We start from the raw sequence: 22,586 nt of genomic DNA, 5'->3' as shown, positions 1-22,586 counted from the left end.
GAATCAGTGAGTGCGTATGTAGTAACTAGTATTGGTGTGTCAATGGTTTCAAAAATTATACTCTGTATTTAACACTGGGTGTAACAGAGGTTATATTAAAGTGTGAGGAGATGCATTGTATTGTCACATTAATGATATCATCATTGATGTGACCATTGATGTCAAAAGAGATATCATCAGTGATGTCATTTGAGATGTCATCAGTGATGTCATCAGTGATGTCACTGACCATGTCATGAATGATGTAATATGTGACATCATCAGCAGTGGATTGCGGGTGCGCGATATATAGTTAGTGCAACTAACTATATATGGAATTTCAATGGTTTTGTGTGAGTGAAATAAGGTTTTCTAAATGCTAATTCCTAACTATATATGGTCTATAACCTATGGTTTTTTCAGTGAATTTTCAAGGTTTTGTAAATGCTAATTCCTAACTATATATGGTCTATAACCTATGGTTTTTTCAGTGAATTTCATTGGTTTTTTAACACCTAATATCTGTAGCTGTAAAATGTATTCTTCTTTAAATCCAAAAATATATTTTATATGTTTATTAATAATTTTTTTTTTAATATTTTTTTTTCTTCGTTCCCGCTTCGCGAATCGGGAAACTTCCCGTTAGCTGACCTTGATGCCGCGAAATAGACCGCGAGCCGGTAAACGTTTCTTTACCGCAACTGCCGCGTTAGAAAACAACATCGTGACGCCTCCCGTCCACATGACGTTTCGCGTTGTCGCGTGATACGTCATATGACGTGCTACGTTAGCGAACTGGTACGCGAAGCGAGGCGCAAAGCGCAGGTTTCTGGAAGCAAACCGGGAGGCCCTGCAAAGCGCGTAACGTAAACACAGCAGGTCATGTGACTTGGTAATAACACTTTTCATTGGTTCATTTCACTTTTGGTTTCCTAATGATGTAAGACTAGGTCATATAATCTAAAATGAACACTTTTCATTGGTTGAGAACTATTGTTTTTCCCAAATGATGAAAATCCCTCCTTCTTTCCTCACTCTGACTTTCATCATTGTGAGAGAAAGACACTTTGTTACCAGTGAGCAATGGCTTCTTTAGTAGCTTCAGCTGGTGCTTCCCCACCACCTCCACCACATCCAAGGAAGAGTGGACCACCTGCTGAAGTTATAATTCAGCAAGAAGAGGAAGAAGAGGAACAGGACGACGAGCACGAAGAGAGACACTTTTTGCCTGAGGAGCCCAGGACGTCTCACCGGAAAGAAAACTTCATTTGGCAATTTTTTAAAATTCCCAAAGGTCAGAAAAAAGTAAATGCAAGATACGTAACTTGCCTTATATGTCAAGATAGACTGTCCAGAGGGACCGAGAAAAAATACAGTTTCGGAAACTACACAATGCATCGCCATATGACCTGGTGGCATCCTAACAACTACAGTGCTGCACAGTTTCGTAACGACCTAGATAATCTCCCTATTATGGCCAGAAGATCTGTTGTACCGGAAGTAACGGGACTAGAGGGCAGGGAGATGGTGCCCAATATACAAACGAGATTTCGTGAAGTAAAACAAGTCTGCGTACATTGCAGTGGATTCATTTGCTACGGAGAAAGAAGCATCACTCTGATCAACAGAGCTATTGACAATCATGCTCATGTTTGTCCGAAACGCCCCAAACAATAAATTCTTTTTTTTTTTTTGTTGCTCCTGTTGAGCCCTTTACAATGAATCGTTTTCGTTGCCCCCTCCGAAAAAAAACCCAAAAAAATATAAAACTGTTCAGAAAAATTCAAAAAAAGTAAAAAAATGTTCAGAAAAATAATAAAAAAAATATAAAACAACAAAAACAATAAAAAAAAAGTTCTTTTCAGAACTACCTCCCCGGTATTAAAAAATTGGTACAATATTTGGAACTGTGCCAACCTCTATTTCTCTTAGTTCGCTTCCCAGTTCGCGAACCGGTACACGAACCGGAAGCGAACCAAAAAAACAGTAAGTATAAGCGAAGGAAACAGACAGTTATGTTAAAAGAAAGACAGCTATAGGGGAGTAAACTAGAGATACTATTACCCGTAATCCCCTGCTGATGATGTCACATATTACATCATTCATGACATGCTCAGTATGTATGGAAAGGGGCAGATTTATATTAACTAGCACATCCCCAGAGATGCACCAGTTAACGTGCACCGCTGCTCTGCCACCCACGGTCTGCCGCATTTACAATCAGATAGGACAAAGCTGCATCAAAACCCTGCGCCTGCTTGAAGCAGGCATAGAACTTGACGCAGGTAGGCTGAAAGCTAAAGCAACAACTAAGTGTCGTGTGCAGAAGTTGCAAAAAAGGAAAAATGGCGTTTAAACCAGTAATGAGCCCATGCTAACTTAACACAGTGTAAAGATATCCAGGATCTACCTCAGTTTGGGGTTCACGAACCTGGCAGATACAAGGCACTGAGGCTTTGCACCGTGCATATCTCATCCCAAATCATATGTTGTTTGTGAATGAAACAATTTCCCAGACCAAATGCTTTGGATTGGCTACTTCTAAAAAATTAAACACCCCTACTATCCCGGAGTTAGAGGAATATGATGGTTGGAGTAATTTTACTCGGTTGTCCATTAAAAATTTACAGGCCCTACTCCATAATTCTTCCTTTAACATTTCCAGTATAAATCCAAAAGGTTGGCTGCTTTGGCAACGTGCCTTATCCACGGTTTAATAACGCTGCCTTTTGCTTTATATAAGTTTTCAAATTGTATGAAATATATACCAATAGGTCGTTATGCACCTTTAGGTAGTGGTTTTCTTCATGAGGTCTGGTCGCTTCCATACACATACAGATGTTTCAAAGATGATCAAGAAGTTTATCTGAATGGAGAGGAATGCACTGAGACGCCAGATCATTCACTAATGTGTAGGCACATACAGTTACACGGTTCATGCAACAAACACCGACCAAATATGGCTTGCGTGTTGCAAGGCACGCCAGTTCCTGCTATCATCCCCACGTTCAAGTTGTTGGAAAATGGTAGTTATTTGATGCTCAATAATGAAGATTGTTCTGGGTTAATTAAAAGTATTCCTTTTATCGTAAAAGTAAGTGAACGGGTTATTTGCTGCAGAAATGTTCTATTTCCTCCCACACATGAACATAGGGAGTTTTCAATCTGGCCACAAATACCAACCTTGGGAGCAGATTTCAACGGCATGGCAAGAATAAGAGCTCTTTTGTCTCAGAGAGAGGTGGCCTTGAGTTCGGCCCGTGAAACTTTCGTGCTTCACATAGCGAACACCCGTACAGAGGTGCAGACCCTTTTAAATACAGATTTGCCTTTCCATTTCAGCAAGATGGTGCGGACTATCTTTAACGCGTCCTCCACAAAGGGCCTGGCGCACTTTTTTAAAGTTGTTACCAGTGGTCTCGTGACTTCATTTGAGAAAATCTTTGGAGTCATCCCTGCTTTCTTTCATTCTATTTTTTCCACTGTGCTTGGTGGATTCCCATTTTTACTTGCATTACCAGCGGACGCTCTTGTGCTTTTTTACATTTTTAAATATGGATGTCCCTCCTGTGCAAGCTCCCGCCCTGCAGCTGCTGACGCTGTTCCGCAATCGCATGCTTGAATATTATGGCACAATGCCGTTGGCGATATTAAGCACGGCATATGGATTATCTTTTCGATTCTCCTACTTCACCTGTGTCCAGCCTGTATTTCACTGCCTGACCTGTGATTTCGATTGGGCCATTGATTTGTGTCTCTGCGGACCGGTTTCTCCTGACGTCGACTTTAATCAGCTGATGACTCCTATCATTACTCACGAGTTGGTTTGTCCTGGCGAAAGGATTATGGCTGTGGCATTAATGCATGGACTAATTGGTCCCTGGAATTTACTGGCGGCAACACAGTCTTTCTTGGAACAGAGCTTTCTTGAAAACCCACCGAGCTGTCCTCTGATGGTGATAGAGGATCCGGTGCTGGGAGAGCACGTATGTTCTTTTCCGCTTTTAAATTGGATGGCTGAACTCTTTTCGGATGAAGACGGTGACTTCCTATTGGAGGCTGTTGCAGCTTATTTTGCATACACAGTTATGTCATAGACCTTTTTCATGTTTGATATGCTGAGTACTAGCATTTCATTGACAATTCATTGACTTATTTGTCAAGTTTTTATTATTTAGCTTGCCTATTGGCTTAAGCCTCGATAAAGTAATTGGCTGTTTTATTTTTCTTTAGCATTAAATTTTCCTAGTTTTTAATGTTTTACCTTGCGGACCGTCCACATATAAAGTTGCAATCTGCTCTCATGAGATGCCACTTCTATTATCTTATTCAGTTTGTTTCCGGATCATGGGGAGGTGTCATCTAGATCCTGGATATCTTTACACCGTGTTAAGTTAGCATGGGCTCATTACCGGTTTAAACGCCATTTTTTCTTTTTTGCAACTTCTGCACACGACACTTAGTTGTTGCTTTAGCTTTCAACCTAGTAGTTCATCGTGGTTTACATGAGAATAATATGTTATTGCTCTACTATCTGCTTTGCTTGTTAAACTATATCTGTACAGCGACTGCTGAAGTTTCAAGAACAACACGATACAGAATTGTTATGAGGTCTGATCTCCACGACATAAGGCGGGTTTTATATTGCTTTGCCGAACACACATACACAACACTTGATGCGGTTCACATGAAGAGAGAGCTGGTGTATACTGATGTGATTCCTTCAAATCTAAGACACTAAAGTATGGGCACGCCCTAAACCAACACAAAGAGACCTTCTTAGCAAATAATATAATATGTGTATTAGGGAGGGTCAGATATAAGCAGCCGCGGGCCGTGGAGGGAGTTACGGTGGGGCAGGGAGGCGGGGAGGGGGAGGGGCAGGGTGGAGCCCTCTCCACCCTGCCCCTCCCCCTCCCCGCCTCCCTGCCCCACCGTAACTCCCTCCACGGCCCGCGGCTGCTTATAAGTGTTGCTAACTCTTATTCATTTACAGCATGTTAACATACTGTCACCATTCGCTTTTTATGTACTAGTAACTATGCTGGTAATTTTGCTACTGATAATATGTGTACTTGTATTATCTAAGATACTACGCCTGAGAAGACGGCATTAGTAAATAAACATTTCAAATACACATGTGTTCTTCTTAACTCCATGTTCTGGTTTCTAAGAAATATATAACGACCGACTCTTCATGAGTTCCACGTATCCTGAGGTACTATAAGTTCATATTCTGGATTGTCTAAACATTGAGAGTTTGTTATATCCAATGTGACACTGTACCTAGCTTGCTAAGGGGTTTTTGATTACTAAGGTGAGTTTTGGGGCACCCTAGTTCGCCGAGGTTCCAATCCTCTGTCCACAGTTCTGTGTGAGAACAGAAACCCTGCGACAGGGGCACCCCTGAGCCTTGCTGGAGCTTCATCACACTTGCGATACAACTCCAGCAATGCGCCACCTTTACGGCACAGATACGTCACGCATCTGTGCTGTTTTTGCCCCATGATGCGCCGCATTGTAAATGCAGCACACCATAGGTGACGGAACAGCGGCACAGAATGACTAACACATCCCTGGTGATGCGCCAGTCATCATAAATCTATCCCTATGCTTCTTATCTTGTTAGAGATGAACCGCCATATGTATCATCAAAGTTTTTTGCATTTCCTAAATAGCGAACTTTAAGGAATAAATAGCGATTCCTTACCATTCCTAGTTTGCGATGAGCTATTTGCTAATTACAAATTACCCATTAATTTCCATGCAGCAGGAGGCCCATAGGAATGAAGGTGCAATTTGCGATTAGCAATTACCTCATCGCAAATTACGAATTTTTCCGAGGGTGCAGGGGTGTCTCAAGAACACCCTGCTGCACCCCTGAAAAAGAAATTTGGGGGCATATGGCGCACATAAATTTTGAAAACATTCCTTTACCTCAAAAACGATTTTCAACTCATAATTTGAAAACACTGCACATGGGGAAATGACTTAAAATGTCCTTAAGACACATAAAAGCGTTTTTTGATTGCCTTTGCAGCATGTTTCAGTCACCTTTAACATGCCTATGTAACGCAAACATTCAAAATCTAAATTTGCCATGCACAGGTGGGAGCATATTTACAAGCAATTTGCTCCACAGACAAACTTCTTACATTGAAATGGGAAAAATAACATCAGAGACTCTCAATTACCTTATAAAGAAGCAGCAGACACCATGATGTCCTTGTCATCAATATTAAAACCATTGCTTTTTCTCAAAAACGATTTACAAGTCATAATTTGAAAACACTCCACAGCTCCTATGCACATAAAAACCCTGTCAGTACTAATACTTCACATTTTCTCCAATTACAATTTCTCAAAGAAACAAAATCTATTTGTAAAACACTTGAGACAAAGCAACATTTGAAAAACACAACTTTCTTCATAATTTTCTCCTTAAAGCACACTATTTTCTATCTAAATTAAAGAAATCTTTTCTCACCTTAGCAAATACTTTGAGTTTCAAAACAGTCTCAGAAACACACCAATTTGTCTTCAGCAGAGCAAAAGGTATGCACTCCAGAGTCTGCAGCTATCAAAAGCACAGAAATGCTGTAATTCTTCACACATATCTCTCATGTCACCCAATCAAAACTCTTCCCTCACTTTTTTTCAAATCAAAACCCTTCCCCCCTCTGCCCCCTCTCTGCTTTTTCTGCATAGCAACCACCTCTTGCAAGACCTCTGGTGTTTCCAAGTTCACACAACAATGTTGCAATTGAACTCTGAACTCTCAGTGCACCTGCATATCCACTGCAATCTTTCATTTAATGATTTTTTCTTCGCCACTCAAAATACATCTTTCAACGAACTCATCCATGCACCCTAACTTTCTGTTTTCAGCAATCAAAATCCACCAATCACTCTTACTGCTTCATTAACACAGAAACTCCTCAGTTTTTTTCATTTTACACTCTCATTTTTTCAACTGCCATTTCATTGCCACACTTCATCTGACTGCAGGAGAACCTTCTCTCGCCATGTTTTCTGTCTGGATTGTTGGACATAGTTACATCTATTGGGCTCAGAGGTACGCTGAAAACAGGAATTTACCTAACCTCAATTTACAAGATGTGGAAATTAAGTGGTTTGGCCACAGAGGATTAAAATGTCACCAATTGATACCATTGGTGAAAACCTTTATGCATTTGCCAAAACCTGACCTGTTAATTGTGCACTGTGGAGGTAATGATTTGGGCACTTTGACTGGGGTAGGTCTGGAAATGCTTTTAAAGGACACCTTTGAGCAATTGATGGCACTTTTTCCTCAGACTGCCTTGGTATATTCAAATATATGCCAAAGACAAAAATGGAGGTGGTCGAACCAATTTTGTCCACAAATTGAGAAATCGAGGAAGCATGTAAACAAATCTGTTTCAGCTTACATGAGAGACCATGGAATGGGCTCCCTGTACAACAATAACTTGCGTTACTACATGCAAGATATCTACAGAGGAGATGGAGTTCACTTCTCAAATGAGGGCAACAGAATTTTCACTCTGAATTTAAGACTGTGCATTGGTACCTACTTATAAGTACCTAAATGTACCATAAACCCAAAAGCTCTTCTCAGAGCTACCCTACATCTATTCACTCACAATTATTATTTTACTCTAACTTTTTTCACTAATTTTCAAGAAAGTACGCTCCCCAGAACGCTTCCCGGTTCGCGAACCGGGCGCACTCCACGCAAAAAACCTAAAAAAACGATATATTTTTTTTTTTGCCCTGCGAGACCCTTTTAAAGCCTCCACATCAAACCTAGGGGGTCAGGGAGGATCTACTATGCCCCCTTATGGTCATTTGCCCCTTCGCTTTGGCCTCCTCTTGTCTCTCGATCCTACCGAGAGACAAGATGGCGGCCGCTACGGACTGTTTGGAATGTTTACAGACGCCGAAGAACCAATCAGCTTCGCAAAGCTCCGTAACGCGAAAAGTACGCGAAGCGGAGCGCTGTTACAGATATATATATTTTTTTGAACGTTAATTTCTCAAAATCCACTGGAGCACATATATTGAGACCTAGCAAAGGCACATCGGGCTACCAGTCCCTACAATTTTGCCACGTTTCGTGCAAATCCATTCAGCCGTTCGATTATTATTATTATTTTTTTTTTTTGCCCCGCGGGGCCCTTTTAAAACCTCCACATCAAACCTAGGGGGTCAGCGAGAATCTACTATGCCCCCTTATGGTCATTTGCCCCTTCGCTTTGGCCTCCTCTTGTCTCTCGATCCTACCGAGAGACAAGATGGCGGCCGCTACGGACTGTTTGGAATGTTTACAGACGCCGGAGAACCAATCAGCTTCGCTTCACAAAGCTCCGTTGCGCGAAAAGTACGCGAACTGGAGCGCTGCCCGGTCCGCTGTTACAGATATATATCTTTTTTTGAACGTTAATTTCTCAAAATCCACTGAAGCACATATATTGAGACCTACAAAAGGCACATCGGGCTACCAGTCCCTACAATTTTGCCAAGTTTCGTGCAAATCCATTCAGCCCTTCGAGCTAAAAGTGAGGCCAACCGCCCTATGGAAAACTCAATGTTAAAAACACGTTTTGGGACCCCCCTTTTTTCTCGGCCCCCCCTTGACGAACCCCCCCCAAATTTTCAAGGGCTGCTCAGAAACAAAATGTGCCATTTTCCTGAAAATTTCAGCCAATTCCGTCCACAAACGCCAAAGTTATTAGACATAGAATTTTCAAAAATCCCATAGGGAAAAAATCCTAACTATATATACCTACTGGCGACCGCCAGTAGGTAATATATATATATATCAAACATTATTATTATTATAATGTTTGATATATATATATATATATATATATCAAACATTATATTATTATAATGTTTGATATATATATATATAAGTATATATATATATATATATATATATATATATATATATATATATATATATATGTATATATATATATATATATATATATCAAACATTATAATGACAAAAGACTGCAACCAAGTTGCTGAACATTCAAACGCATTAATGTGAGTGATAAGGTATGGTATTTCCAACCTTATCCACCTTAATGACATAGGTGAACATAGGTGAATAGGTTTTAAAACGTTTGCTAATATCAGCTCAGGCCAGATTCTCTGCATTCACCTTACTTACATCATGCTCTTCAAAAGCCAGGCCATGAGTTTTGTTGAAAATAACATTGTTACTTTGGACACAACGTGACATAGGGAGCTTCTAGCGATAGTTGGCAAATATTTGGCAATCAGTAAAGAAAAAGCAAGACTGCCTGGTGGAAATCAGTGTATGTTTGGCAGTGCTAGACGTCTGGCTGCGTTAGAACACAGAAATCGGCGAGGAACAAAACACTTGTAACGGTGTTGAAAAAATGCTGGCCCTGTACCAGAGAGTGTGGTGACAGATCATGAGGATTTGAGGCAATTTGAGGCTAGAGAGAGCTAGAAAGTGACCCAACGAGGAAGGCCAGTGATTAAGCTCTAAAATAAGGAAGACTGCTGTGTTACGTACTAGTTGCAATCTAGAAATCAAATATTTGGAAAGACATAAATATAGGAAATTTCCGTAATCCAAATGGGAAGAGACAGTGCCCTGAAGAAGTGTCTTCCACCAAAAGAGGGACAAGAAAGGTATTTTCCGCTAGTTTTTTAGGTGCATCTACTTGGTTCACGTGCCATCTACGATGCAAAGCAGTGCCAAGGATTGATACTAGCTTGCATAGAAATGTCACCAGGGTGGGTGCAACATCATGTCCACCAGCCACGGATGAGACTGTAGAGGGACTTCAGTCACAAGCACCTCAATTTTGTTAGAGTTCAATTGCAAAGAGTTGGTCTTCCTGCAGCTGGTAATGTTAAGTTTGAAGGCTGAGGTGAAACAGCAGCTGTACGAGTCGCTAATAAGCATTTAAAAAAGAAAGGTACAATTACATTAAAAAGGCACCATTTTGCAACAGCCTGTCAGTTGGTTGGATGCGCAGGAAAGTTCGAAACCACTTATCTTTGCGAGCCCTTGTGGGGCCCTCCTACACCTTAATAGAGGGCATAGATGTCCAGTGCAGTAAACATCAGTCAGTAATTACAGTGTGGACCCTTTTTGTCTTCAGTACATTGCGATGGGGCGTGACCTATGAAGCCAACGGCGCCTCGGGCTGTTTCCTTCTTTTTTAAATTTCAATCTGCTTGACAAAAACACCTCTCACATCACTGCCCACATACACGTGTGGCGCGTTGAATAATCGACACTATACTAGTCAAGTGTGTCTGGCCGCTAACCATACTTATAACTGGAGAACGGCCTGGTGCAACACACTGTATGTATTCTGCTGCAGTCAGACCGCTTTTGGAAAAAGTATTAAACCACATGTGACTTTCAGTTACAGTGTAGCGCATTCCTTGCCATGCACATGCTGCCCTCAGGCCGCTCAGCAGATGTTTACTACGTCTTCCCTTGTTTGATCTTCTGTGAGAATTCTGCAGTAATGACGCGACGCGGCGTCCTCGTGCTCGTCTCAATTGGGACAATCATTCCATGTGGTTCCAATAATAGGAGTGCAGGAGCCTGACTCAAGTCAATTCCTGAGGAGGCTAGCATATGATGACAGCAGGCCGGCGCGCAATGATGACGTGCTGACTTCCATGCATCAGAGGGTTACAAAAAGCCAGACTGAAATCCGCATGCTCTGAGCATTCTTTCAAAGTTAAAAGCATGTTTTCATCAGTGGTTAATCTGTGAAAATGTAAGTGCCGGGAATCCCGTCAAGAGGAAGCTTGCACCAGATTATTGCTCCTATTAGCGCTGCCTATTACAAAACTAACTACTAACCATGAAACCCTACAAGGGGGAGAGGGTGTGGCATAATAGCCAGAACTTCCGACTTTGGAGTTGGAGAACCAGGTTCGAGTCTCGGTGTGGGCTCAACATCTTGTCATTTTGGGCAAATCCCTTGATCTCCGCGTGCCTAAAAAAATTAATGTGTACTCAGCTGACGCTTAATAAAAGTGATCCAATACCAGTTCACTTAATAAAAGTGATCCAATACCGTAGGGTCGAGTTCACGATATATGTGAAGATTCAGTGCCGGTGCCGAGCACAGGAAACCTCCGGCTCAAATGAAGCACTGGTTTTCATACCAGAAAATGGGTTACATTTGTGTTGTACAAATTAAGGTTAACAGTCACAAGTACATCTGTTTCTCCTATTTGGAATGAAGTATGGCATAATATTTGTAATCTACCGATTTTATATAATCTACTATTTTTTGTATGCATCATGCGTGCTGTTACCAATTTCATGCAGAGCTTGTGTGCGGTTGTAGGTTTGACACATAGCAGTGAGGCCCTTGGAGAAATGCCTGTAGAAATGTTCTACCTATCTAGATATATGTAATGTAGATGAGTACAGGGTTTACATTTTGGTAGCAGGGGGTGGGAGAGGGGTCAGCAATCTTAAGGCCTGCAGTCCAAACCCATGTCACGTTAGTAATTGTTTGTCTTGTCCAGGGGCGGCACCTCCATTGGAGCGGAGGAGCGTTGCCCCACCTAAATTCCCCGCAAGGCCCCCGAGATGGTTACCATTTTATTTTTCATTCCCCGTCCCGAACAGAGCATAAGAGTGGGGTGGGCCACTGCTGAGTGACAGCAGAAGGGACAAGGGTAGGCTGGCTATGCACTTCTCAAAGTGCAGATGTCCCTTTGGCCGGCCAGCTTGCGACGGCCAACCAGACATGTACAATTTGAAATCTCTAACTCAGCTCTCTTAAGGCAGCTAGGTTGGAGTAAGTGCAGGCATCCAGGGCGCTGTGGAGTGCTGAGTCAGGCTGTTCCCTCCAATCACGACGCTGCTCTCACGGCATGACAGCAGCGCCAGAATTGGTTAAGGGTGTTCCAGCATCCAGTTCCTGTGGGCATCGGCGAAAGAAGAGCTCCATAGCTGAGGATGTCCTTCAGTAAGTCTTTTTAATTTAATTTTGCATGCACGTCCCCCTTCCCAGTAGATGCCAGCTGCCATGGGTCTTGTCTTTTGCAGATGTACCACAGTCAGGGAACAGGTCTTCTGACCCTTCGTATAGGCTGAGTCAGCTAGAGAACTGGACCCCGTGCTGCTGAGGCATATTACTGCTTCTTTTGAGTGTGGATTTGTGACTCTGTAGGGTCGAACTGGGACAAAAAATAGGCCCGGGGACCAAAATAAAAGTGGCTACCATTACCGAAGCAGATATCTTAAAAAGTGGTAATAGCAGATAAATCAACAAAAGGGCCACATGGACATAAAACCGACCTGCAACTGCTAAAAACTCGACCCACGCACTGATCTGTGAGATCAGCCCATTGGGAACTGCCTGATTGCCATAGGCCAGTGCGAACCTGATTTATTTATTTATTTTATTTTGAAAGTTTTATAGAGCGCAAACAAGATCCTTACGGATATCAGAGCGCTTTACAGACAGAGTGTGAATAAGCCTGCAAATGACTAATGATTAAGCACAAACGTTTGAGAAAATAGATGAAAATGGTTACAACATAAAGGCAAGCAATGTAAGGAGGTAACGATGCAAGGAGGTCAATATACATACAGAATACAATATAAATAGTCTCAAGCTGAAAAGTATTGAGTTACTAGATTACATACAAAAATACAATATAAATAGTCTCAGGAGGAAAGGTATTGAGTTATCCGAATACAATAGTCAGAGTTCATGGAAATTTGGCTAAGAGGAAAGCTTTTACTTCTTTTTTGAAGTATGCTGTGGATGAGATAAGTCTGATTTCTGGAGGGAGGGCATTCCATATCCTGGGCGCCATTCCTGAGAAGGAACGCTTATAGGTTTTTTTCTTGCGGAATCTCATAGGTTTCAAAAGAAGATTGTCTGCGCATCCTGTCGCTCTTGATCCACCAGAGATTGTCAGTTTCAGAGCGAGATAACTGGGGGAATTGTGGTGTAGAGCTTTGTGGGTCATACAGGTGATTTTCAGATGTATTCTGGCTTCGTAGGGCAGCCAGTTTAAAGCTTTTAGATCAGGAGTGATGTGTGACCTTTTTTTCGAACCTGTGATGAGTCTGGCTGCAGCATTAATAGAGGCTTTTAATGGTGCTATAGTTGATAGGGGGAGACCACAGAGGGCAGCACTTCCATATTCCACTCTTGGGATGACCAAGGCTTGGACTGCAGTTTTGAAATCCTCGGGGGGAGGAAAGGTTTCAATTTACGCAATGTGTTGATGTGGAAATTAGCTCCCTTTGTTGCATTGCTGATGTGATGATGCATGTTGAGATTACCGTCGAGGGTTATGCCTAAAGATTTCTCGGAGTCTACAATAGTGGGTTGAACGTTGAGAGCAGTGAGATGATTAAGCCAGGGCTGAATGATGGGGACTTTGGTGGGAGGTGCTATTAGGAGGAATTCTGTTTTTAGCGCGTTAAGTTTGAGGTGATTCTCTGCTAGCCAGGCCTGTGTGTTCCTAAGCGTTGTGTTTAGTATTTTGATGTCATCGAGGGTGTGTATTTTGAGGTAGAGTTGGGTGTCATCAGCTTACATGTGGAATTGAACATTGGATACTTGGAGTAGTGCGGTAAGTGGTTCCATAACTAGATTAAACAGAGTAGCGGAGAGGGAGGATCCTTGAGGGACACCCAAAGTTACAGGAACTGGGGTGGACATAGTGTTGTTGATTTTGAGATTTTGGGTCGTGTTGTGCAGAAAGGAGGTGAACCACTTGAGAACTTTCCCTGAGATACCCATTCTGAGATTCAATAGTTCAAGTAAATTCTCATGTTTGACCGTATTGAAGGCTGAAGAGAGATCGAGTAGTATGAGGAGGCAGGAGCCATTCTGATCAAGTATTTGAAGTGCATCATCAATAATGTGGGTCATGGCAGATTCAGTGCTGTGCCCAGCTCGGAAGCCTGATTGGTATGGGTTGAGGAGGTGAAAGTGCTCAATGCGTTTAGTCAGTTGAAGGTGTACGCATTTTTCTAATTGTTTGGCTAGGGTAGGGATACTGGTGATAGGGCGATATTTGTTAAGTTCGGAGGGGTCCGCTGTGGATTTCTTTAAAATGGGCGAAACCTGTCCAACTTTGAGGGAATCCGGGATGGATCCTTGTTGAAGTGAGCTGTTAATGATTTTGGTCCAAAGGGGGAGAAGTAGTGGGATAAAGTCCTTTACGGCGTTTGCAGGTAGAGGGTCAGTGAGGTGGTTGGAGGGCTTCAGTGTGCTAAGAATCTTTGCAATATTTTCTTCCGGTACATTACAAAGGATGACCATGAAGCATTGTTTTTTAACTCAATGGGCGTTTTACTGTGAGGGTTAGAGTAGAGATTTAGACAGGGCCGGACTGGCTACCGGGCATTTTAGCATTCTGCAGAGCTGGGGGCTGATTTCATTGATGGGGACCTGCATGTGCAAAACGAAATTTGTTTTGCATTGTTGATTTCGAAGCACACGCAGGTCTCCATCTACAAAATTAGCCCCCACCGCAGTGACATCAGCCCCCAGCTCTGCAGAATGCTAAAATGCCCAATAGCCAGTCCGGCCCTGGATTTAGATGAGTAAGGAGGTCATTCCTGATGTTGTCTGTCTTTAAGTTAAAGAAGGAAGAGAATTCTTCACAGGACGGCAGTTCATTGGAGGTGTTTGAGAGAGTTTGAGGGACATCTCTGGATTGAGTTTTTATTAACTCGAACAGTTGTTTTGGTCGGTTTCTTGCTTGATCAAGCTGGAGGTTAAAGAATGCAGTTTTCGAGCGTTTGATTTTCCTGCAGTAAGCATTTCTTTTTTTCTTAAGTGTTATGAGGTGCAAAGCTGACGGGACAGATCTCCAGTTACGTTCTGCCTGTCTCATCGCTCGTCTATCATCATTAAGAAACCCGTCATACCATGGTTTAGAGATTTTTGAAGAAACATTCTTTAATTGAAGGGGAGCAGCTGCATTGATAATTGAGGACATCGAATTGAGGTAGTGGAGTAGGTAATAGAGGAGCAGTGTAAGTTGCAGCTGGCCCTTGTTGGATACTCTGTCACAAATGTGACAGAGTAGCCCGTCTGCAGCATTGCAAATACATGGTAGCCTATGATACATGTAATACAGTGGACATGATATTTATCACATTTATGACAAAGTATCCCATCTCGCAAACTCTAAGTCAGACTCTAGTATCTAGCTACAATATGGTACTCACATCCTTCCTATGTACTGAACAGTGTATCACCATGCCTGTGTCCCCCCAGCTCCCATATTTTCTTGAAGCCTCGTTCTCTCATATTTCTCAAAGTCTATGTTGCTATAACCTAGTACCTGCTGCAGAGTTCATTCCAATTTGATTTGTCTTTGTCTTAAAGATTGTCTGGATCATATCTTTTAATATTCTTCTTCTGAATTCCCTACCACTATCCTTATCCCTAATTAGCGTTATTAAATGATTTGTGCATGATGTGTCTTGGGGTACTTGTTAGTTTAGTGTTGTGCAGGTTGAGTACTCAAACCAGTAGGAGAGAAGCTAGTAGGCATACCAGCTAGACAGAGTGTAACACTACATTTTAGAACAAGTACTACCTAACTTGAAAAGATTAGGCAATCCACATGAAAAGAACATGAATGAGAAACAACATTGAGTACACTTGGTTGGAAACAGACGCACAGCTGGAAGCTGGGCTGCCTCACTTGGGAAAGCATGAGAAGAGACAGTTGTGCGTAATGCAGACCAAACGGCACCTGTATGATGGCTAATCTAACTATGCAAATAAACAAACATTTAACAAGGAAACCCCTCCTATTGACAGTGTTGCACTAGAGGAAAGGAAACCCAATTGTTAGTACCAACCTGCTGGGCACGGAACCCGGAGACTACAGCACTCTGGATAACTGCTAATACTTCATGGCGCCTCATGTCACTCATCTTAGACATGGTTCTCCAAGGAAGATGAGAGTCAAATGGGTGAAAGGAAGAACTCACAATGAATGAATGTCAAGACTGGGATCTGTGATCCATCCAGGCTACAAAATGGCCAGATATGGTGCTTAATTTGCAAAGGAATACATTTTGGAGCCTAAGGTATTGCTCAGAAGCCCGCAGCTGGCGCATTGAGGGGCTCATATACAAAAAATGAAGCAGTGCAGTGTTGCAAGCCATTTTGCTGCACCGAGCTGCGTCATTTCAAAAGCTCATGGAATGCATCAAATTGGATCACTGACATAATATCGACGGACAGAATATCGACTAGCAAAAATATCGATGCCAAAATATCGACAGACAGAATATCGAGTTTGTATCTACAAACAGGTAAGTACAAAAATATCGAGTCCAAAATATTGTTTACAAAAATATAGTTTATTAAAATATCAACTTTATTAAAAACAGTGTTAAATTAAATTAATAGTTAAAATTAATTACTAAAATATACTTAAAAATACTTAAATTAACTTATAATAATTAAATAAGTAATGAAAGTTATAAAAAAAAATTACAATCATATTTGTTAAAACATATATATATATAGTAACATAATATAATTAAATAATATCCAATATTATTACCGTACGATAGCAGAAGTGTAAAAAATACTATTACCACTCCAGAGAGTGCAACAGTAGGGAAAGAGTTGGATAGCGTAGGGTTAAAAATGACTATTCCCACTCCAGTGAGTGCAACAGTAGGGAAAGCGTTGGATAGCGTAGAGGTAAAAATTACTATTCCCACTCCAGTGGGTGCAACAGTGGGGAAAGCGTTGGATAGTGTAGGGGTAAAAATTACTATTCCAACTCCAAAGAGTGCAACAGTAGGCAAAGCGTTGGATATCGTAGGGGTAAAAATTACTATTCCCACTCCAAATAGTGCAACAGTAGGGAAAGCGTTGGATAGCGTAGGGGTTAAAATTACTATTCCCACTCCAGGGAGTGCAACAGTAGGGAAAGCGTTGGATAGCGTAGGGGTAAAAATTACTATTCCCACTCCAAATAGTGCAACAGTAGGGAAAGCGTTGGATAGCGTAGGGGTTAAAATTACTATTCCCACTCCAGGGAGTGCAACAGTAGGGAAAGCGTTGGATAGCGTAGGGGTAAAAATTACTATTCCCACCCCAGTGAGTGCAACAGTAGGGAAAGCGTTAGATAGCGTAGGGGTAAAAATTACTATTCCCACTCCAGTGGGTGCAACAGTAGGGAAAGCGTTGGATAGCGTAGGGGTTAAAATTACTATTCCCACTCCAATGAGTGCAACAATAGGGAAAGCGTTGGATAGCGTAGGGGTAAAAATTACTATTCCCACTCCAATGAGTGCAACAGTAGGGAAAGCGTTGGATAGCATAGTGGTAAAAATTACTATTCCCACTCCAGAGAGTGCAATAGTAGGGAAATTAAATACTTCATATATTATTTATATAATAAATATAAATTAATATCTATAAAAAATTAATTAAAAGTAATTAGCAATTTAATATAATATAATATTTAATCAATTAAAATGAAAAATTAAAAATAATTATTACAATTATTTACCTATTAATACAAATTAATTACAAATTAACAATTAATAATTTAACATTTAAAAATTAATTAACAATTAATTCAAATTAAATACAATTAAATACATTGATTTATTTAATTAATTATAAATAAATAACTTCCCACCCTATTCCCTTATAAACCTACAACCCGCTACAGAAAATAAATTAGTAAAATTACCATATTTAGCAATTAATCAATTAATTAAAATTAATTGCCAATTAAAATATAATTAATTACCAAATATAAATTAATTAACAATTAATTAAAATGAATACCAATACATACATTTACATATTTAATTAATTATAATTAAATTACTTCCCACCCTATTCCCTTATACACCCACAACCCGCTACAGAAAATAAATTAGTAAAATTAACATAATTAACAATTAATCAATTATTTAAAATTAATTGCCAGTTAAAATTTAAATAATTACCAAATATAAATTAATTAACAATTAATTAAAAATGAATACCAATAAATACATTTACATATTTAATTAATTATAATTAAATTACTTCCCACCCTATTCCCCTATAAACCCACAACCCGCTACAGAATGAAATTACGCAAAAATTAAAAAAACAAATTTCATTATTTAAAATTAATTATCACATAAATACACACTTTTCACATATATAATAACATAAAAAGCACTATAAATAATTAGATATTATTAAAAATTCGATAATTTTAATAACCTATATTATATACTTCGATATTTTAACTGTCTATATTTTTAACATTCGATATTACATTACTTACCTTAAAAACGATATTTTTGATGTCTATATTCTGTCCAGTCGATATTTTGTCCAATCTATATTTAAAACTCGATATTATGTCCATTCGATATTTTGTAGTCGATATTTTGACTGTTTACCCATCATATAAGCAACAATATCACACATCCGTGTGCTTTCCCCTGCGCTGATGCACAATTGTCTGCCTTGCGCCAGTGCTGGAACCCTTGCATCATTTTGCAAGGGTGCCGGCGATGCGAGGATAATTGTTTTTGTACAGAAAGGTACACCTTCCTGCACAAAAACAATAATCGATGCATTTACCTCTTTCTATGCATGCTGCAGAATGCAGCATGCATAGAAAGAAAAAAAAATTAGAATGAGGAGAAATAAAAGTTTTTCTCCTCGTTGCACGACTCCACGTCTCCCCAGGGGAGGCGTAGGCTTCTAACACATTCCAAGCTTTACAAAACGTTGTAAATCTGGGAATGTGTCAGGTTCCTTGGATGTTGCAAGGGAACTCCCACAGCAACACCCATGGAACACCCCTGTATGAAAATGCAGGGTGACTTTATGTGGCCCTGTAAATATGGGCAGGCGTACTGTGCAGCTGGTGTGTCAAAAAGAGTGCCATACCAAGGGCCCTGAAGTGGGTGTTCCAAATACTAAGGCTCCATAATCTTGATTCCACATCATGCGTATTAAACCTTCATCAGATACTCCCTGTCCCTTTATCTGACTCTCTCAGGTTCCGGTTTTCTTCCTTTTTTATGGTTTTCCCCCTTTCTCTTCCTCCTCCTTTCCTTTCCCCCTTGTGTGTATTTACCCTCTCGTTTTGTGGGTCAATGTTTGAGAAAAAAATAAGTGCCAGTCTCCAAAAACGAGTGCCAGTGGACCCTATCAGCAAACACAAGCTCACAAAAAGCACTGGCCATAAAGAAGCACAATCACGCTCCATTCCTCAACACTGTTCTTAACCACAACTCCTTTCTTTCCTCTTATCTGAACAGAGTAGTCAGTCCTCATACTCTTCTCTCATTCTTGAAACTTATATGTTTATCGCTGGCACTTAATCCTCTCGTTACTGTTCCTCTCACACAGTTCCCACTTAACACTTGCAATCTCTCAGGTGTGTGTATTTCCGTCTTAGACACCTTAAAGATGATTTGTGTGTTTTCGGGGTAGTTTTCTACAATATGCAGATGGGTGACTTAGAGAAGTTTGGGGAGTTATGCTGGCAAAAAGCTCTCTAGTTTTGACTTGGTTTGTCTTCTCATGCCTCCTATGAGTGGTTTAATTTTACGAATAGAAACAGGATTTTCACAAAGTCTGAACATTGAAGTGTATTCTGCTGGAGATCTAATGAATCTTATCTTCATAGTTCAATGTGATCACTTTGCAATTCCATATAGTCAATAACTTGTGTATTTCATATCGGCTGCTCTCATACATTTCCCTTCGTTTTTGCAAGTTGATCCGTTAAAGTTATTTAACAAGTAAAAGCATTTCCCTATTTTATGCTTATAATTTTGTCTCTGTTTTAAAAATGTTTATGAAATATATTTAAAACACAAAAAAGAAGCATGGAGCTTGGAACATAAAGTTCTGTGATCCTCGCAATGCTGTGGTGCACCATACAACTACCGCTCTTCTCAAACAAGCTAAAACTAATGTCTTCATGGGCGAGACCAGAGTATAAGAAGTCTAAGTTCATTGTATGCTTCCCATTATACTCAAAATTTTGTAGTCTATGAACTTATCATTTGTATGCTTTTCCTGATAGTGGGTGCCCTGAAGTGGCAAAGGTGACAAGTAGCACTTTACAAAAATAACACAATTAATATTCATCAGAGCATTTGATTACGATTTACATTTAATTATTGATTATATTGTATGGCCTGGCATATCCAGAAGTGACTACCTCAGTGTGTTTTACTCATTGAATGGCAGGATATTTGATTGTGGGTCAGTCAACCTGGCTTTTGGTCCCTGAAAGACAGGGATTATGGGGATTGGTGCCAACCTGTGTTCTGCCCATCCCCAGCTTTGGGCAATCTATAATTCGGACAGAGTGAGGGCAACTTAATAATATATTGGTATTCCCTATGTTGGTACAAGAACCCTGGAAAGCAGGACACAGTCCATAAAATAGGGTGTGGGTGATCTAACGGCTGACAGTGGTTTTACAGCTACCAGAGAAGGCATTTCAGTCCTATTCTTCACTCAAACGAGGGGTGGAAATGAGGTGGAGGGAAGAAAAAGGTGCACTTTTAATCCCTCTTTGACCAGGTACTATTGCTGTATGGGTGCTAATACATACTCTCCACCGAGGAAAACATAATTATTTAGGTAAAAACGATCGAGGAAAGTGGACAGATTTCTAGCTGTGGAACCTGGAGCCCCTTGTGTGCTAATCCAGGCTTCCCTGCTTGAACATGTTATATGGTTCTGGGCAAATCCCTTTTCCACTGTTCCTCTGGTCACGTATCTGTTTACAAATTTGCCAACCTCGAGAAACAGCCTAACCAGGGCAATTAAAGGCTTTTAAAATCTGGATATGTATACTAGGTGATGCTTAGGCGGTACATTACATCCCAGAACAGAGGGTCTTAATACGATGCAGTTTGAATGCGCATCCGACCAACATCATTTTGGAATAGAACCTGCCCGACTTGTAGTCGGCGAGTCCATCCGACAAATTAGAATGCGACCGACCATGAGGCAGTCGAAAACATACAATTTTCCATTGTGGTGGCTGCAACACAAGCCGCATTAGAAACATTTATGTTTTCAAACATCCATGCACCATGTGGCAGGCACCATAGCAGAGGCCGTGGGAGGATGGGAACATCCTAGTGGCCCCAAAGTCCATTTCCAATAGCCTTTTTATGGCTGTCGGACCATCATTGAAAGGCTGTCTAAAATGGACATCGTAATTCCTACGGCGGTGCCTGAGCAGGCACCACCCCTATTGTAGGGTATTACTCTACGACCGATAATCGGACAGGCACGTTGAGCCCATCAGAAGCGTCGGGTGGTCCCTCTACCCTTATCATAATGCAATGGTTGGACCTGCAACGGTTGGACCACGCCACCAGATTTTGGTTGGATCGTAACCGACGGCCTGTCGCTTACGAACCAACCAACATCGCAATGAGGCCCAGAGTGTGGATTGGTGTTGAAACCTGTACTTGAGCACTGTAATCTCTGTCTTACCCCTACCCCACCCATTCTTGTTTTAGCACAACATGCTCCTTATAAAACTTCCTATAGGACACTGAAACAGCATACCCACTGATACTTCTATTGTAACTTTTTTTAGGGTAAAAGTTCAGAAATACTATTTCCCTAACTAGGTGTGACTTTCTTTTGTAAAATCGCGAATAATACAGCAATAAGACACACCGTCTCAGGCAACAAAAGCTTTGAGACAGCTCACAAATCCTCAGTGTTGAGTATTTCATGGTGATCTTATTTCATCCACCCCACACAGATGAAAATCTGTTTGGACTGTGTAAATGTGAACAGGAGAACCTCGAGTTCACACATATTTAACAGGCCGTTGCTTTACACATGTCTGCTGTTCCTTTGGCTGCGATTGTACATTTTCATGATTAATACCGCCCTCCAAAATAAAATGTAATCATTTTTCTGTCACAGCATCTGTGCTGTAACATCTTATGAGAGGTATGAAGTATGTCATGTCTAATGTTTTCTTTCATGTTTTTTAAACTTGCAGCAATTTGCAGAAATAGCTGTGGCGACGGATTCTGTTCACGACCTAACATGTGTACTTGCTCCAGTGGACAAATTGCACCCGTCTGTGGAACAAAATCGAGTAAGTGTCAGATATTTGCATTTCTGTCAAACGTGACCCTTTTTGGCTTTTTCGCGATCTACAAGTGGAGATAATGCTTATGCAGTTTACTGGTAAAAGTAAAAGTAAACTTTGCAAGTGCAAACGTTTCAGCATGTGTGTTTACACATCCTGCCAGAAGCAAAGTTGTCTCAGCACTTCACGAACCAGATTTATTAAGGGTTTGCACCGCGGCAAATTCATGCAAACTGGGGCTATCAATAAGAACAGAGTACCAACTGCACACAACAAGAGACAGTAAGACGAAATTAACGATGCCTGGTAGACACGAATACATTTCAAGTATAGTTGTCAGAGAAACCACAATGTTTTTAAGAGAGGTATCTTCATTTAATGTCTTTGGTGGCCAGCCGACACGTGTTTCGTCGCAGTGATAAGCGACTCATCAGGGCTTGGAAATATACAAACAAATGACTGTGGAACGTACATTATAACAAAAT

At 40.8% G+C, this 22,586-nt stretch overlaps 1 protein-coding gene across 1 annotated transcript in view; it reads left to right on the top strand.

The window, feature by feature from the left end:
- Window positions 1-22,586, top strand: part of FBN2 (fibrillin 2) — a 1,174,837-nt gene that overhangs the window by 122,749 nt on the left and 1,029,502 nt on the right. Inside the window, exon 3 of the mRNA XM_078675609.1 lies at window positions 22,009-22,107. Coding sequence (XP_078531735.1) covers window positions 22,009-22,107 — 99 coding nt within the window. The remainder of the gene's footprint in view (window positions 1-22,008; window positions 22,108-22,586) is intronic.

The sequence above is a fragment of the Lissotriton helveticus genome, chromosome 2_1, assembly GCF_964261635.1.
Source record: "Lissotriton helveticus chromosome 2_1, aLisHel1.1, whole genome shotgun sequence".
Taxonomy (NCBI): Eukaryota; Metazoa; Chordata; class Amphibia; order Caudata; family Salamandridae; genus Lissotriton; species Lissotriton helveticus.
Note: the sequence above shows the minus strand (reverse complement) of the source record. Positions and strands in the feature narration are given on the sequence as shown.